Raw genomic sequence first — 18401 nt, forward strand, 5'->3', positions numbered from 1 at the left:
CCTAAAAGTGTACAGACGTAAAAATTGGTATTCGGAATCTCCTTTAAAACTAAAGAAACACGTATTTTTTTTGTTTTCGGAAAATCTCATTAAGGGGAGTGAAAAAAGGGGGAAATGTGGTAGAACACCTTTTATGAGGAGACTTATATCTCAAAAACTGAAGATGTTACAGACATGAAAATTGAAATTTGGAATCTCCTTCGAAAATAAAGAAACGCGTATTTTTACGTTTTTGGATAATCCGATGAATAGTGGGTGAACAGGAGTGACAAACGGGGTGAATTTAAAAAAAAAAGACGACATCTGCAAATTATCTTAGACACGTAACATATTACAGATTTGAAAACTGGTATTTGGAAATTCCTGTAAAAGTAAAGAAACATAAATATATTTTGCGGAAAATCCAGTTAAGGGGAACTGGAAAGGGGGGGGCGTGAATTTTTTAAAAATTAGAGTATCTACAGTATATCTCAAAAACTAAACATGTTGCAGACGTGAACATTGGTATTTGGAATCACCTTTAAAAATAAGGAAATATGTATTCTTATGTTTTCAGGAAAAACACTTAACGAGGGGGGGGGGGTGAAAGAATTGAAACATTAGTCGAATTATTTGTATGAGGACGTATATATACACCAAAAATATAAGGATGTTACAAACATGAAAACTGGTACTCGGAATCTCCTTTAAAAATAAAGAAGCACACAGTTTTGGGTGGGGGGAAACCAATTTAACGGGCGGTGGTGGAGTGAAAAAGGAGTTGAATACTTTCATGAGGATACTTATATCTCAAATACTGAAGATGTTACAGACATGAAAATTTGTACTTGGAATTTTCTTTCAAAGTAAAGAAGCACGTAATCTTTCGTCTTTGGAAAATCCACTTAAGAGGGGGTGAATTAACTGAAAAATTAGTTGAGTTCTTTGTATGTGGATACATATATATCAAAAACTAAAGATGTTACCGACGTAAAAATTAGTATTTGGAATCTCCTTTAAAAATAAAGAAACACGTATTTTTTTGTTTTCAGAAAATCCCATAAAGGGTAGTGAAAAAGGGAGAAAAGTGGTTGAACACCTTTTATGAGGAGACTTATATCTCAAAAATTGAAGATGTTGCAGACATGAAAATTAAAATTTGAAATCTCCTTTGAAAATAAAGTAACACGTATTTTTGCATTTTTGGATAATACGATGAATAGGGGGTGAACGGGAGTGAAAAACGGAGTGAAGTTTTAAAAAGACTATATCTGCAAATTATCTCAGACACGTAACATATTACAGATTTGAAAACTGATATTTGGAATTTCCTGTAAAAGTAAAGAAACATTTTTTTTTTTTTTTGGAAAATCCAGTTGAGGGGAAGTGAAAAAGGGGCGAATTTTTAAAATTAGCATATCTACAGTACATTTCAAAAACTTAACATGTTGCAGACGTGAACATTGATATTTGGAATCACTTTTAAAAATAAAGAAACACGCATTTGGTGGGGGAATCAACTTGGTAGGGGGAGGGGGATGAAAACGGAGATGAATTCATTTTACGAGGATACATATATCTCAAATTCTGAAGATGTTACAGTCGTGATAATTGGTATTTGTAAGCGCTTTTAAAGAAACGGGTACTGTTTGTTTCTGGAAAATTCACTTGAGTGGGGAGTGTGAAAGGAAGTTAAAAAAAAAAATTGAATTATTTTTCTGGAGAAATTTATATTTTAAAACTGAAGGTTACAGACATGGAAATTTGTATTTGGAATCTCCCTTAAAAATAAGTAAACACGCATTTTTGGGTGTGGGGAAACCAACTTAACGGGCGGGGCTGGAATGAAAAAGAGTTGAATTCTTTTCATGAGGATACTTATATCTCAAAAACTGGAGATGTTACAGACGTGAAAATTAGTATTTGGAATCTCCTTAAAAAGTGAAGAAACATGCATTTGTTTTTTGTTTTTTTCGGAAAATCGACGTAAGGGGTGTGGGGTTGAAAATAAGTAAATAAGGAGTTGAAATATGTTTATGAGAATACTTTATCTTAAAAACTGAAGCTGTTACAGACGTGAAAGTTGGTATTTTGAGTTTCCTTTCAAAATAAAGAAACACGAATTTATGTTTTTGGAAAGTCCACTTAAGGCGGAAGAGGGGTGGAAAGAAGTGAAGAAGAAAAGTTGAATTATTTTTATGAGCATACATTTAACTAAAAAAAACTGAAGGCATTACAGATGTACAGACATGAAAACTGGTATTTGGAATCTCCTTTAAAAGTAATGAAACACTTACTTTTTGGTTTTTGGAAAATCCAGTTAAGGGACTGAAAAGAATTGGAAAAGCGGGTGAAATTTTAAAATGAATACCGGTATATCTACATTACATGTCAAAAGCTTAACATGTTAGAGACTAAAAGCTTGGTATTTGGAAAGTCCTTTAAATATACAGGAACCTGTACATTTTTAATTTCGGAGAAAGCACTTAACAGGGTGTGAAAAGAAGTGAAAAATTGTTAAATTATTTTTTAAGAGGATACTTGTATCTTAAAAACTGATGATGTCACAGATGTGAAAATTGATATTTGGAATCCCCTTTAAAAATAAATAAACATGTGTTTTTGTTTTCGGAAAATACACTTAGATTTAAGTGGGGGAAGGACCGATCAAGGGGATGAATTCTTTTTATGGGGATACTTATGTGTAATTCAAAAACTGAAAATGTTACAGATGTGGGAATAGGTATTTGGAATCTCCTTTAAAAATAAATAAACATGTATTAATTTTTTCGACTTGAGAGAAGACTGTTTCTCACATGTACAGTTCTGTGTCGCATCGTCCGTCTTAACCCCAAAAGTTAATACCACAAACATGGTTTACAAAGAATTTCTGGGGTAAATGGATCTCAATTTTGTGGTGAGTTTTTATACTTTAGTAATTTTCAGATATTGTCTTAGTACAGTGCCGAGGAACGATTACTTTGATCAAATTACGAAATCCACGTGAGCGAAGCCGCGGGTAATTGCTAGTATATAGATATATACCATATAAAATCTTTTAAGTTTTTTCTCCAGTTGTGGGTTTGTCCAAGGATTTTTACTGGGTTTTTGACAAGTTGGGAAGTTGATACTTTGGATACTTATTCCCTCCATATTGTAGTTTTCTCAAAATATTCAAACATCCAAATGTTCAATGGAAATTCTTTAAATAATAAGAAAATGATCTGAGTAGTTCACTGTAGTATAATGTTCTTATTTTATTACTGTTTGCTAGGGGCCGATGACATTCGATGTTAGGCCCCTTAAAACAACAAGCATCATCATCATCATTACTGTTTGCATACAGAAGACAAATGAACAGAGAGTTGTCATAGTACACTGCCTGACAGAAAAATTGAAGCACCCAGAAGAAATGGTCATATGTCAATGTAGCATCATAATAACAATGTTATTTGCTTTACGTCGCACTAACTACTTTTACGGTCTTCAGGGAGAATGTAGCATCATACATGTACACACCATTGGGCAGGTATGATTAGAACTTCAATTTTCTGTGACATGTAGAACAGCCACCAGGGTGCATTAGTGTTGTTCGTGTTTAGTGTTGTTACCAGGCCTAGTAAGTTATATAAGGGGCGTGAACAGCATCAGATGTTGAGTGATCTGTGTGAAGGACACGGAGATGCTGCGTGATCTTGTGAGACAGCCTTAACAGCACCTGACAGAGTTTGAAAGGAGCCTCGTTGTGGGTCTCCATTTGGCCGGCTGGTCAAATCGTGCGATGTCCAGATTAGTGGGGCATTTAGATTTGACAGTGGCCCGATGCTGGACTGAATGGGAATGTGGGGGCAGGCATACTCGTCAAGGTTCCGGTCGACCACGTCTGATCACCGCAAGAGAGGATCGCCATATTGTGCACCAAGCACATAATAACCCCTTCACATCTGCACCTGCCATCTGAGAACAAGTAATGGACTACCTGCAACGTTCTGTGTCATCCTTCACCATTAATTAGAGACCAGGAGCAGCTGGTCTGTGGAATTACCATCCCATGCATAGGCTGACATTAACACCTAAACACAAATGGCTTAGTTTGGAGTGGTGCCGTGACCAGGAAGCATGGACTGTTGATGACTGGCATCGCATTGTGTTCAGCGATGAATCACGGTTCTACACCACCCCGGATGACCATCGTCTGCGAGTATGGCGGTGACCTCAGGAGAGATCCCATCCTTCCAATGTTCTGGAAAGCACAGTGGTGTTACTCTTGGCGTCATGGTGTGGGGTTGGTAGTGATTGAGGGAACTCTGATGGTAAAGCGGTACATCACGGACATCCTGTGTCCTCATGTGTTACATCTCATGCGACAGTATTGTGGTACCATTTTTTAACAGAACAATGCTCATCCACAGATGGCACATGACTTTATGAACTGTCTGCTTGATATTGAGGTACTCCTGTGGCCAGCAAGATCCCCAGATCTGTTCCTGATAGAGCATGTGTGGTACCAGCTCAGGCGTCAACTCTGTCCCAGTGCCAGTATTCAGGATATCAAGCGCCATTTAGAACAGTTGTAGGCCAGCTTGCCTGAGGGGAGGATACAAAGGCTTTATGACACTCTTCCCAACCGAATCAGGGCATTCATCCAGGCCAGATTGGGTGCAACGTCATACTGATAAGTGGGCTTGTACTGCCAAGTGCTTTGTAAATTTGACTCGATTTTGTAATTGCTGAAATAACATTACATACCCTCTCAACACATGAAGTTTCATTTTGTTTCTTCCTCCCCTTCCAGGTGTTTCAATGTTTTTGTATAAAAAGGAAAGAGTGATAAACATAAAGCAAATAATTACAGGCCAGTCAGCTTGATGTGTGTTGCACGTAAGCTATAAGATGTTTTAAATTAGACATATTTGCAAAATTACTTATCGGTTTCATAGAAGGCAGTTCAGGTTTAGGAAAAGTTATTGCAGTGAGGCTAAACTTGTAGGTTTCGAGCAAGATATGGTAGATATTTTAGATTGAGAAGGTCGAATGGATTGTATTGATATTGTTCTATTCAAGGCTTTTGATAGGGTAGTTCATGGGAGACTACTGAGAGAAATGAGGGCAGTTGGACACAAAGGAGTGACTGAATGGGTGGCTAAATTTCTAGAAAATAGAACTTAAAAAATTAGAGTTGGTGAAGCATTATCTGATCCTGTAATGATTAAGTGGGGAGTTCATCATGGTTGTCAGTCATTTATATATAAATGATATGAGTAAAGAAATGGAATCAGAGGGAAGGCTATTTGCAGATAATGTTAGGCTGTATAGAGAAATAAATAAGTTACATGATAGTGAGCAACTGCAAAAGGACCTTGACAACATGGTGAGGTGAACAGTAGACAATGGTATGATGGTAAACAGGGTGAAAAGTAAGGTTGTGTGTTTCCTCGCAGTTTTAATTACTGTGGTGAGTTTTACAATTAGCTTTATGTTGCACCGACACAGATAGGTCAAACGGTGACGATTGGACAGGAGAGGGCTAGGAGTGGGAAGGAAGCGGCTGTGACCTTAATTAAGGTACAGCCCCAGCGTTTGCCTGGTGGGAAAATGGGAAACCATCTTCAGGCCTGCTGACAGTGGAGTTTGAAACCCCTGCCAGTGGTGTTAGGCAAACAGGGAACTGGAAATCAAGTAGGGATGACATAAAAATGTTAGTGCTCAACTGTAGAAGCATTGTAAACAAAGGAATCAAATTAAGTAATTTAATAGATATATACTTACCAGATATTGTAATAGGAGTTGAATCAAGGCTGAGAAATGATATAATGGATGCAGAGATATTCTCACGGAACTGGAGTGTGTATCGTAGAGATAGGATAGAAATGGTAGGAGGGGGAGTATTCATTCTGGTGAAAGAAGAATTTGTAAGCTACGAAAAAGTTACGGATGAAAAACATGAAATTCTGGGTGTAAGGCTCTTCTCTAAAGATAATAGGCAACTTGATATCTTTGGAGCGTACAGACTGGGAAAGGGTAGCACAGGCGCTGATTCAGAATTATTTGATAAGATAAACAGCTATGTTGGAAATAATATGGAAAGGAATGTGATAGTAGCAGGTGATTTCAATTTACCAAATGTCAATTGGGAAGGTAATGCGAACGACAGGAAGCATGACCAACAAATAGCAAATAAGTTAATATGGGAAGGGCACCTGATTCAGAAAGTGATGGAACCAACTAGAGGGAAGAATACTTTGGATGTGGTGCTGATAAAACCAGATTAGCTCTATAGAGAAACCGAAGTAATAGATGGTATTAGTGATCAGGAAGCTGTTTTTGTCGTAGTTAAAAATAAATGTGAAAGAAAGGAAGGTATTAAAATTAGGACTATTAGGCAGTACAATATGGCTGATAAAACAGGCATGAGGGAGTTTTTAAAAAGTAACTATGACCGCTGGAAAATGGTAAATAAAAATGTAAACAGACTCTGGGATGGGTTTAAAGCAATTGTTGAGGAATGTGAAAATAGGTTTGTTCCTTTAAAGGTGGTAAGGAATTGTAAGGATCCACTATATTATAACAGAGAAGTAAAGAGACTAAGAAGGAGGTGCAGACTGGAAAGAAATAGAGTTAGAAATGGTTATGGAAGTAAGGAGAAATTGAAGGAACTTACTAGGAAATTGAATCTAGCAAAGAAGTCAGCTAAGGATAACATGATGGCAAGTATAATTGGTGGTCATACAAATTTAGTAAAAAATGGAAGAGTATGTATAGGTACTTTAAGGCAGAAACAGGTTCAAAGAAGGACATTCCAGGAATCATTAATGAACAAGGGGAGTGTGTATGCGAGGATCTTCAAAAGGCAGAAGTAATCAGTCAGCAGTATGTAAAGATTGTTGGTTACAAGGATAATGTCCAGAGAGGGTATGTGAGTAACACTAAAGAAGTATTAAAATTTACCTATGATAACAATGACATTTACAGTAAGATACAAAAGTTGAAAACTAGAAAAGCAACTGGAATTGATAAGATTTCTGGGGATATAATAAAGGCAATGGGTTGGGATATAGTACCATATCTGAAATACTTACTTGATTATTGTTTGGTTGAAGGAGCTATACCAAATGAATGGGGAGTTGCTATAGTAACCCCAGTGTATAAAGGAAAGGGTGATAGACATAAAGCTGAAAATTACAGGCCAGTCAGTTTGACATGCATTGTATGTAACCTTTGGGAAAGCATTCTTTCTGATTATATTAGACATGTTTGCAAAATTAATAACTGGTTTGACAGAAAGCAGTTTGGATCTAGGAAAGGTTGTTCGACTGAAGCTCAGCTTGTAGGATTTCAGCAAGATATAGCAGATATCCTGGATTCAGGAGGCCGAATGGACTGTATTGCGATTGACCTATCTAAGGCATTTGATAGGGTAGATCATGGAAGACTACTGGCAAAAATGAGTGCAATTGGACTAGAAAAAAGAGTGACTGAATGAGTGGCTATATTTCTAGAAAATAGAACTCGGAGAATTAGAGTAGGCGAAGCTTTATCTGACCCTGTAATAATTAAGAGGGGAATTCCTCAAGGCAGTATTATTGGACCTTTATGTTTTCTTATATTTATCAATTATATGTGTAAAGAAGTGGAATCAGAGACAAGGCTGTTTGCAGATGATGTTATTCTGTACAGAGTAATAAATAAGTTACAAGATTGTGAGCGGCTGCAGGGTGACCTCAATAGTGTTGTGAGATGGACAGTGGACAATGGTATGATGATAAACGGGGTTAAAAGTCAGGTTGTGAGTTTCACAAATAGGAAAAGTCCTCTCAGTTTTAATTACTGCGTTGATGGGGTGAAAGTTCCTTTTGGGGATCATTGTAAGTACCTAGGTGTTAATATAAGAAAAGACCTTCATTGGGGTAATCACATAAATATGATTGTTAATAAAGGTTATAGATCTCTGCACATGGTTATGAGGGTATTTAGGGGTTGTAGTAAGGATGTAAAGGAGAGGGCATGTAAGTCTCTGGTAAGACCCCAACTAGAGTATGGTTCCAGTATATGGGACCCTCACCAGGATTACTTGATTCAAGAACTGGAAAAAATTCAAAGAAAAGCAGCTCGATTTGTTCTGGGTGATTTCCGACAAAAGAGTAGCGTTACAAAAATGTTGCAAAGTGTGGGCTGGGAAGATTTGGGAGAAAGGAGAAAAGCTGCTTGATTAAATGGTATGTTCCGAGCTGTCAGAGGAGAGATGGTGTGGGAGGACACCAGTAGACAAATAAGTTTGAGTGGTGTCTTTAAAAGTAGGAAAGATCACAATATGAAGATAAAGTTGGAATTCTAGAGGACATATTGGGGCAAATATTCGTTTATAGGAAGGGGAGTTAGGGATTGGAATAACTTACCAAGGGAAATGTTCAATAATTTTCCAATTTCTTTGTGATCATTTAAGAAAAGGCTAGGAAAACAACAGATAGGGAATCTGCCACCTGGGCAACTGCCCTAAATGCAGATCAGTAGTGATTTGATTTGATTGGTTGGTTGGTTGGTTGGTTGGTTGGTTGGTTGGTTGGTTGGTTGGTTGGTTGGTTGGTTGGTTGGTTGGTTGGTTGGTTGGTTGGTTGGTTGGTTGGTTGGTTGGTTGGTTGGTTGGTTGGTTGGTTGGTTGGTTGGTTGGTTGGTTGGTTGGTTGGTTGGTTGGTTGGTTGGTTGGTTGGTTGGTTGGTTGGTTGGTTGGTTGGTTGGTTGGTTGGTTGGTTGGTTGGTTGGTTGGTTGGTTGGTTGGTTGGTTGGTTGGTTGGTTGGTTGGTTGGTTGGTTGGTTGGTTGGTTGGTTGGTTGGTTGGTTGGTTGGTTGGTTGGTTGGTTGGTTGGTTGGTTGGTTGGTTGGTTGGTTGGTTGGTTGGTTGGTTGGTTGGTTGGTTGGTTGGTTGGTTGGTTGGTTGGTTGGTTGGTTGGTTGGTTGGTTGGTTGGTTGGTTGGTTGGTTGGTTGGTTGGTTGGTTGGTTGGTTGGTTGGTTGGTTGGTTGGTTGGTTGGTTGGTTGGTTGGTTGGTTGGTTGGTTGGTTGGTTGGTTGGTTGGTTGGTTGGTTGGTTGGTTGGTTGGTTGGTTGGTTGGTTGGTTGGTTGGTTGGTTGGTTGGTTGGTTGGTTGGTTGGTTGGTTGGTTGGTTGGTTGGTTGGTTGGTTGGTTGGTTGGTTGGTTGGTTGGTTGGTTGGTTGGTTGGTTGGTTGGTTGGTTGGTTGGTTGGTTGGTTGGTTGGTTGGTTGGTTGGTTGGTTGGTTGGTTGGTTGGTTGGTTGGTTGGTTGGTTGGTTGGTTGGTTGGTTGGTTGGTTGGTTGGTTGGTTGGTTGGTTGGTTGGTTGGTTGGTTGGTTGGTTGGTTGGTTGGTTGGTTGGTTGGTTGGTTGGTTGGTTGGTTGGTTGGTTGGTTGGTTGGTTGGTTGGTTGGTTGGTTGGTTGGTTGGTTGGTTGGTTGGTTGGTTGGTTGGTTGGTTGGTTGGTTGGTTGGTTGGTTGGTTGGTTGGTTGGTTGGTTGGTTGGTTGGTTGGTTGGTTGGTTGGTTGGTTGGTTGGTTGGTTGGTTGGTTGGTTGGTTGGTTGGTTGGTTGGTTGGTTGGTTGGTTGGTTGGTTGGTTGGTTGGTTGGTTGGTTGGTTGGTTGGTTGGTTGGTTGGTTGGTTGGTTGGTTGGTTGGTTGGTTGGTTGGTTGGTTGGTTGGTTGGTTGGTTGGTTGGTTGGTTGGTTGGTTGGTTGGTTGGTTGGTTGGTTGGTTGGTTGGTTGGTTGGTTGGTTGGTTGGTTGGTTGGTTGGTTGGTTGGTTGGTTGGTTGGTTGGTTGGTTGGTTGGTTGGTTGGTTGGTTGGTTGGTTGGTTGGTTGGTTGGTTGGTTGGTTGGTTGGTTGGTTGGTTGGTTGGTTGGTTGGTTGGTTGGTTGGTTGGTTGGTTGGTTGGTTGGTTGGTTGGTTGGTTGGTTGGTTGGTTGGTTGGTTGGTTGGTTGGTTGGTTGGTTGGTTGGTTGGTTGGTTGGTTGGTTGGTTGGTTGGTTGGTTGGTTGGTTGGTTGGTTGGTTGGTTGGTTGGTTGGTTGGTTGGTTGGTTGGTTGGTTGGTTGGTTGGTTGGTTGGTTGGTTGGTTGGTTGGTTGGTTGGTTGGTTGGTTGGTTGGTTGGTTGGTTGGTTGGTTGGTTGGTTGGTTGGTTGGTTGGTTGGTTGGTTGGTTGGTTGGTTGGTTGGTTGGTTGGTTGGTTGGTTGGTTGGTTGGTTGGTTGGTTGGTTGGTATTAGCTCTTCACCTGACTTCACAGCCACGAGTTGTCACTGTCCCAGATGTGCTCAATAGGATTGAGGGATCAGGCAAGCATGCTCATGACCATCCAATGTTGGCCACTGTTCAGGGACGAAGGGTCGATGCATTGTCTTGCTGTAGGTACAGGTCTCCTACAGGGTGCTGGAGGTAAACAAACGGGCAGACACGATCTGACAGCAGGTTCCTGTACCATTCACCAGTGAGGGACTTTGGTAGATGTATCAGGGTTCCCATTGCATCCTATCTGAACAGTCCCCATACGGAGATACCACCGCCACCAGGCTGGACTCTGCTCTGCTGGAAAGAGGAATCCACTGCCTCCTGTGCTTGGTGATGCCCTCGTACTTTGCCGTCAATGGATCTCGACTGATCCATACCCTAGTGGTATAGTGGCTTTTGTACTTCACAGCAAGGAGTTAGTTCTTGATGTTACAGCTGCCTATACTTCGTTGCTGTCCAGCATTGAATCTGCAAGTGATCTGCTGTACAGTCACATTTCTATCCGCTCTTACCTCCCAAGCTAGCCAGCGGTGATCCCTGATCCACGTTGAACACCACGGCAGTTGACCTTGGTGGCGGTGATTTTTCTTGAATCCATGTACTCACGATACACTCTTGGCTGGTGCAGAGCCCATTTGCCTGTATGACTTTGGAGATTAAATAGTCCATACGTTTGGTACCGAAAATCCGGCCACTATCAAATACTCTGAGACCTCGTGTCTCATCCATCCTTTGCTCAGTTATTACTTCCATGGCCAATATGAGTTCTGATGGCAATACAGCTACTGTTCCATTGGCTGGGATGACCACAGAGCCATTTCACCAAAACTGTAACTTTCTCTAATTCAGTTGCTCATCAGTGTAGTAACTGGCTACTTGAAGTTGGTAATGGACAACATGAACCTTATGATGTACTCAGTGAAGAATTTATCATGTTATCACACATCAGCGAGGAAACATTTTGGTCACAGCTTTAGGGGACCGATGCCTGAAACTTTCATCTTCTACAATTTTGCAGATATCAGCATGAAATTTTGTGAGCGCATTCATGAAGTAAATATTACCCATTACACCAAGTTTTTAGCAGTGGGTTGATTCAATCTTCTACAAATATTACTTTTGATATTTAGTTATCAGTTATTGAAAAACATTCCCTGAGACACAGTTCTGGTTTCTATGACTTCAAAATTTGATAATATTTACACACATATATAAACATAACCTACTTAGAAATGTATGTCTCCTTAAATATGCATCAGACTAGAAATGTTTTGCTAATTTCTATAGAAAAATAATATACTGCCAGAATCAAATGCATGTAACATTACTTCCAATCTACAAATAGCATTCCTTATAAGTATGTTTTGTTAGTTGAAGATATACTGTAACTCCAGAAAGTTTCATATCAATCAGACAAAAACTGCAACACATGGAGCTTATTGAAGGAAGCAAAGAACTGAGAAAATGAAAGGTGAGAAAAAAGGCATCTAAAGTTACAATGCACCTGTTATTTTTTAAAGATTATGAGGTCAACAGTGGAACATCATAAAGCCTGACAACATACCACCGTCATTTGTCAAACCTTGGAGCCAAATTCAAAAGGAAATGGCAAATCACCGCCAAAACATGCAATAAACTGCCATCAGTGTGAGGTGGGCGTGGCAGAGACACTCACACGGCAGCCCACAAAATGTCTGTACATCCTTTAAATTTGGTGGAACTTGAAATATTCTGCCATTTTCTGATCATAGAAGGATTGGTGTTACTTTTTAATAATTATTCCCAAAATCACTTTTTCGTAAGGAAATCACTAAATTTCAGTCATCGGTCCTCTTAAAAAACAGGTGATATTCAGAAATTTGCTATTATTTTCTTCTTATGCTCTCAGAATGAAGATGTCCCACACCTTGACTGAATGGTAGCATTGAGTCCTTCGGTTCAAAGGGTCCTGGGTTTGATTTCCGGCTGAGTCGGTGATTTTAAATCGCATCTGATTAATTTTTCTAGCTCGGGGACTGGCTTTTGTGTTTCTCCCAACACTGTCCTCTTTATATTCAGACAACACACCACACAACCAACAACCATTGAAACATACAATAGTGACTACATCCCTCCATATAGGGTTGGCATCAGGAAGGGGATCGGGCAATAAAACAGAGCCGAGTCCACATTTGCGACAAAGGTCGCATCTGTGACCTCACACGTGTGGGGAAAGTGGTAGAAGAAGAAGAAGATGATGTGCTCGGAATGAATACGTATCTGTCATAAACAAAAAAAAGTGTTAGGCATTCTAGGAGGTGAGGTAGAGATGTAAATAAGTGTGGATTCCCGTAGGGCTAGGATTTTAATGCCCTAAAAAATACTAAAAAAATGCACTTTAAAAAATGCAATTATGACCTAAAAATCTCAAAACATTCCCTGTAAAATTTATGAAATGCCCTTTAAACTGCAAACATTTTTTTAATATCAGTTTTTTTTTTTCAAGATAAATTAAAAATGACATAATATAGAATAATACAGTTTATCAAAGACAAGTTTATTTAATGAAGTGACACCACCAACTTAGCCGCATGAAACTTTTATTAAAAAAATATACCTGAATGGACTTCATTTTGCAGCAGAAAATGAGGTAAAAGCAACATTGCAGAAGGCATTAAGGGAGGTAGTAAATAACACTTCAAGCAGTGCTTCCAGAAGCTTTACAAATGCTGGCAAAAGTGTATAGTTGCCCAAGGGTTATTGTGTATCAGAGATTCAAAATATTCAGGTAAGGAACTAAATACCATAAAGTAACATTCCGTTTCTCAGTAAATTTGTGTAAGCATATGTCATTTGTAGTTGTTACTTGTACATGTACTTGGTGTGCCTAGGTGAATGTAGTTAGGAAGGAAGCAGGATGTTTACATTTTCCTATAGATGATGCCTATAAGCAACCCACAGTTACAGACACCACTGATTTTACATGCACTAAGTACTATGAGCAAGAAAAGCAAGAAAATGAAACATAGTTGATTCAATAATTTACTCTCGTCCATTCATTTACAAGTGTGTCTTAAATTGTCAGATTGCATTCGGGAGATAATGAGTTTGAACCCCACTGCCGGCAACCCGGAAGATGGTTTTCCTAGATTTCCGATCTTCACACTGTACCTTAATTAAGTCCATGGTCACTTCCTCCTATCCTAGCCCTTTCCTATCCCATCATTGCTATAAGACCTATCTGTATCAGTGACGTAAAGCAAAATGTAAAGAAAAAATTATCTTAAATTTTATTGTTTTGTTCATGTTGCAGATTTCGGGTCTAAACCTTTCATCAGATGAAGAAAGTTTGGCACTTCTGTATTTAGCAACCCTTCAGGCTTTATCCGTAAGTTATAAAACTCATCATCATATTGTCACCATCAAACATTTTAAGTAACAATAGGACTGGCAGATACAGAGTGTAACTTTCAGTCTCCAGGATTCAACAGTGTATGTGATTTCCTCTAATGGAATACAGAATGATGTAGATAAAATGTACAGTTTCGAGGTCAGATTGAATTATAAACCAACTCTCCTGTCATGATGCCTCTATTCGATTTCAAAATCTGTATTTTAATCTGCTGAAATTAAACTGTTATTGATAACAAGCTGCTGAACCCATCATTGATTATTTAGTTTTTATACGATTGCAGCAGTTATGCCATCTAGTGGAGATGAGTGATAGACGAAATGACAGAGCACACTTCAGTGTAATGTTATTGTTAATCAGTTTTATCACCTTAGGACCTTGTTGCCATTCACGTTTAGTTTTCTTATTAGGGTATCCAAGGTCAAGGGGATCTTTCAGTTCTCTTTCCTTTCGTGACTTTTTCTGTTTCTATTCTTCTACTTCTGATTCTTTTTCTTCTTCTTGCTTTCTTTCTCATTTTGATGGTCATCTTCATCATAATCTGGATCAATATGGGCTGATGACCATGCGGTTTTGCATTTAATGAAAGCAATCACAACAATGACCATCATAGCCATTTCACTTATTACAACAATTGAACAATATTTCCATATCAGCAGTGTTCAATGTTGTTGGATTTTGCACTAAAAATGTAGCCCATATGGTAAAAATGTATGAGACCTAAATGATTGGAAATTGTAGTTTCTATATCTTTTGTTATATAGAGATTAGGGATGTTACAAATATATCCAGAGATGTTTGAAAGTTTGTGAAAAATGGAATAATCACAAATATTCCAATTATTATAATGGTAAGGCAAAAATGCATAAAATATAAAAGTCAGAAATTATATTTTACATAACTTCTATAATGTACAATGCTTTGATATAGGTAATATTAACAGAGAAATTTGATGTTTAATGTTTTGATTTCCCTTAATATTGCTACGTATCTGTATACAAATGAAATAATATATAGTCTAGTACTTCCTCCAAACTTAAATTACGAGTTTCAAGAAATTCTGTTTAGCCATTTTTACTGACTTGTTCACAAAAGTGTACAGACTGAACTAACTTTTGATTTTTGTATAGACTTATCTAATCCAAGATAAAAAACAAGCATGAGGCCAAAATTTGAAGTGTGCAGACAAAATTGTCATTTTATTTATATAGATGTGGGTGGGGCTGCTCTCACCCACATAGTAACAGCAAAAAAATTGATTTCATTTTCAAGTTATATTGCAGGGAATCTCATGTTATTTTACATCAAATATTCATCACTGGGAAACAACACTGATATACAGTAGTGTGCAAGATTGGACAAAGAAATTAATTAATCCTTGTAGTAAGTATGTAAAGGAGAGGGCATATAAGTCTCTGGTAAGACCCCAATGAGAGTGTGGTTCCAGTGTATGGGACCCTCACCAGGATTACCTGATTCAAGAACTGGAAAAAATCCAAAGAAAAGCAGCTCGATTTGTTCTGGGTGATTTCTGACAAAAGAATAGCGTTACAAAAATGTTGCGAAGTTTGGGTTGGGAAGAATTGAGAGAAAAAAGAAGAAGAACTGCTCGACTAAGTGGTATGTTCCGAGCTGTCAGCGGAGAGATGGCGTGGAATGACATTAGTAGATGAATAAGTTTGAGTGGCGTTTATAAAAGTAGGAAAGATCACAATATGAAGATAAAGTTGGAATTCAAGAGGACAAACTGGGGCAAATATTCATTTATAGGAAGGGGAGTTAGGGATTGGAATAACCTACCAAGGGAGACGTTCAATAAATTTCCAATTTCTTTGAAATCATTTAGGAAAAGGCTCGAAAAACAACACATAGGGAATCTGCCACCTGGGCGACTGCCCTAAATGCAGATCAGGATTGATTGATTTATTTATTTATTTATTTATTTATTTATTTATTTATTTATTTATTTATTTATTTATTTAAATCTCAGGGTTTTGATTACCTTTCTTTAAACTGTGGTTCCTGTTTGAACTTAATCCCAAGTTCTGCATAAACATTAAGAAAGGGGACAAAGACAAAGTCACCTCCGTACATGCCATGAAGGCCCCTGAAGGAGTGGAAGGTAAAGGCTTCCACCATTGTTAACTGTGGCACGTGATGGGGTAGAGTGGTTAGCTCAACGCCTGGCCGCCTTTGTCCCCAGGAATTAACCTGGTACTCATTTTTGGTGTAGGCTGAGTGAACCTCAGGGCCATATGCACCTCCGGAAGTGGAAATCTCGTTTCTTAAATTTTTACGACTTCCTGATGGGGATTCGAACCCACGTCCTTCCGGGCAAACCGAGCACGCCTTTACCGCTTCGGCCAGGCAGCCCCTATTAAGAAAGGGGAAGGGGACAAAAACCACACTTCCTCACTCCTTTCTAGATAGCTGCTTCTCTTATAGATCCCTTGATTATTACCACTGCAGTTTAAATTTGGTATACACTGACTGACAGAGCAAATGCAACACCAAGAAGGAGTGGTCAGAACTTTATGCCAATTGCAGGGTAGATTGACGTCACTGAGGTATGCTCATGATGTGAAATGCGCCGCTGTGCTGCGCACGTAGCGAACGATAAATGGGACACGGCGTTGGCGAATGGCCCACTTCGTACCGTGATTTCTCAGCCGACAGTCATTGTAGAACGTGTTGTCGTGTGCCACAGTGTATAGCTAAGAATGCCAGGCCGCCGTCAACGGAGGCATTTCCAGCAGACAGACGACTACGAGGGGTATGGTGATCGGGCTGAGAAGGGCAGGTTGGTCGCTTCGTCAAATCGCAGCCGATACCCATAGGGATGTGTCCACGGTTGCAGCGCCTGTGGCGAAGATGGTTGGCGCAGGGACATGTGGCACGTGCGAGGGGTCCAGGCGCAGCCCGAGTGACGTCAGCAAGCGAGGATCGGCGCATCCGCCGCCAAGCGGTGGCAGCCCCGCACGCCACGTCAACCGCCATTCTTCAGCATGTGCAAGACACCCTGGCTGTTCCAATATCGACCAGAACAATTTCCCGTTGATTGGTTGAAGGAGGCCTGCACTCCCGGCGTCCGCTCAGAAGACTACCATTGACTCCACAGCATAGACGTGCACGCCTGGCATAGTGCCGGGCTAGAGGGACTTGGATGAGGGAATGGCGGAACGTCGTGTTCTGCGATGAGTCACGCTTCTGTTCTGTCAGTGATAGTCACCGCAGACGAGTGTGGCGTCGGCGTGGAGAAAGGTCAAATCCGGCAGTAACTGTGGAGCGCCTTACCGCTAGACAACGTGGCATCATGGTTTGGGGCGCTATTGCGTATGATTCCACGTCACCTCTAGTGCGTATTCAAGGCACGTTAAATGCCCACCGCTACGTGCAGCATGTGCTGCCGCCGGTGGCACTCCCGTACCTTCAGGGGCTGCCCAATGCTCTGTTTCAGCAGGATAATGCCCGCCCACACACTGCTCGCATCTCCCAACAGGCTCTACGAGGTGTACAGATGCTTCCGTGGCCAGCGTACTCTCCGGATCTCTCACCAATCAAACACGTGTGGGATCTCATTGGACGCCATTTGCAAACTCTGCCCCAGCCTCGTACGGACGACCAACTGTGGCAAATGGTTGACAGAGAATGGAGAACCATCCCTCAGGACACCATCCACACTCTTATTGACTCTGTACCTCGACGTGTTTCTGCGTGCATCGCCGCTCGCGGTGGTCCTACATCCTACTGAGTCGATGCCGTGCACATTGTGTAACCTGCATATCGGTTTGAAATAAACATCAATTATTCGTCCGTGCCGTCTCTGTTTTTTCCCCAACTTTCATCCCTTTCGAACCACTCCTTCTTGGTGTTGCATTTGCTCTGTCAGTCAGTGTATTTTATAGATCTCTCTTCTTTTTCTGTGCTTGATTCCAGTCTAGGTTAAAAGACAAATTTGACATGCATTGCATGTAAGCTTTGGGAAAGCATTCTTTCTGATTATATTAGACATGTTTGCAAAATTAATAACTGGTTCAATAGAAGGCAGTTTGGATTTAGGAAAGGTTATTCCACTGAAGCTCAACTTGTAGGATTCCAGCAAGATATAGCAGATATCTTGGATTCAGAAGGTCAGATGGACTGTATCACGATTGACCTGTCTAAGGCATTTGATAGGGTGGATCATGAGAGACTACTGGCAAAAGAGTAACTGAATGGGTTGCTACATTTCTAGAAAATAGACCTAGGAGAATTAAAAGTAGGTGAAGCTTTATCTGACAAGAGGGGAATTCTTCAAAGCAGTATTATTGGAGCCTTGTGCTTTCTTACATATATAAACTAGCAATTACCCGTGGCTTCGCTCGTGTGGATTTTGTAATTTGATCAAAGTAATCGTTCCCGGACATTGTACTAAGACACTATCTGAAAATTCCTAAAATATAAAAACTCACCCAAAAATTGAGTTTCATTTACTGCAGAAATACCTTGTAAACCATGTTTGTGGTATTACCTTTTGGGGCTAAGATGACCATGCGACATAGGACTGTACATGTGAGAAACAGTCTTCTCTCAAGTCGAAAAAATAAATACATGTTTCTTTATTTTAAAAGGAGATTCTAAATACCTATTCCCACATATGTAACATCTTCAGATTTTGAGATGTACATAAGTATATCTCCATAAAAAGAATTCACCCCCTTGATCGGTCCTTCCCACCCCCACCCCCACCCCGATCTAAT

General features: G+C 40.0%; 1 protein-coding gene across 3 annotated transcripts in view; it reads left to right on the forward strand.

Annotated features, from left to right (window-relative positions):
• The window catches only part of LOC136864728 (FGGY carbohydrate kinase domain-containing protein), a 150164-nt gene that overhangs the window by 97896 nt on the left and 33867 nt on the right, over nucleotides 1–18401 (forward strand). For all 3 annotated transcript variants that reach the window (XR_010859364.2, XM_067142072.2, XM_068226399.1), the window contains exon 7: nucleotides 13564–13638. Coding sequence is in view for 2 of the 3 variants with exons in the window: in XM_067142072.2 (XP_066998173.1) it covers nucleotides 13564–13638 (75 nt within the window). In the remaining variant the exon portion in view is untranslated. The remainder of the gene's footprint in view (nucleotides 1–13563; nucleotides 13639–18401) is intronic.

The sequence above is a fragment of the Anabrus simplex genome, chromosome 2 (genome assembly GCF_040414725.1).
Source record: "Anabrus simplex isolate iqAnaSimp1 chromosome 2, ASM4041472v1, whole genome shotgun sequence".
NCBI classification, from domain to species: domain Eukaryota; kingdom Metazoa; phylum Arthropoda; class Insecta; order Orthoptera; family Tettigoniidae; genus Anabrus; species Anabrus simplex.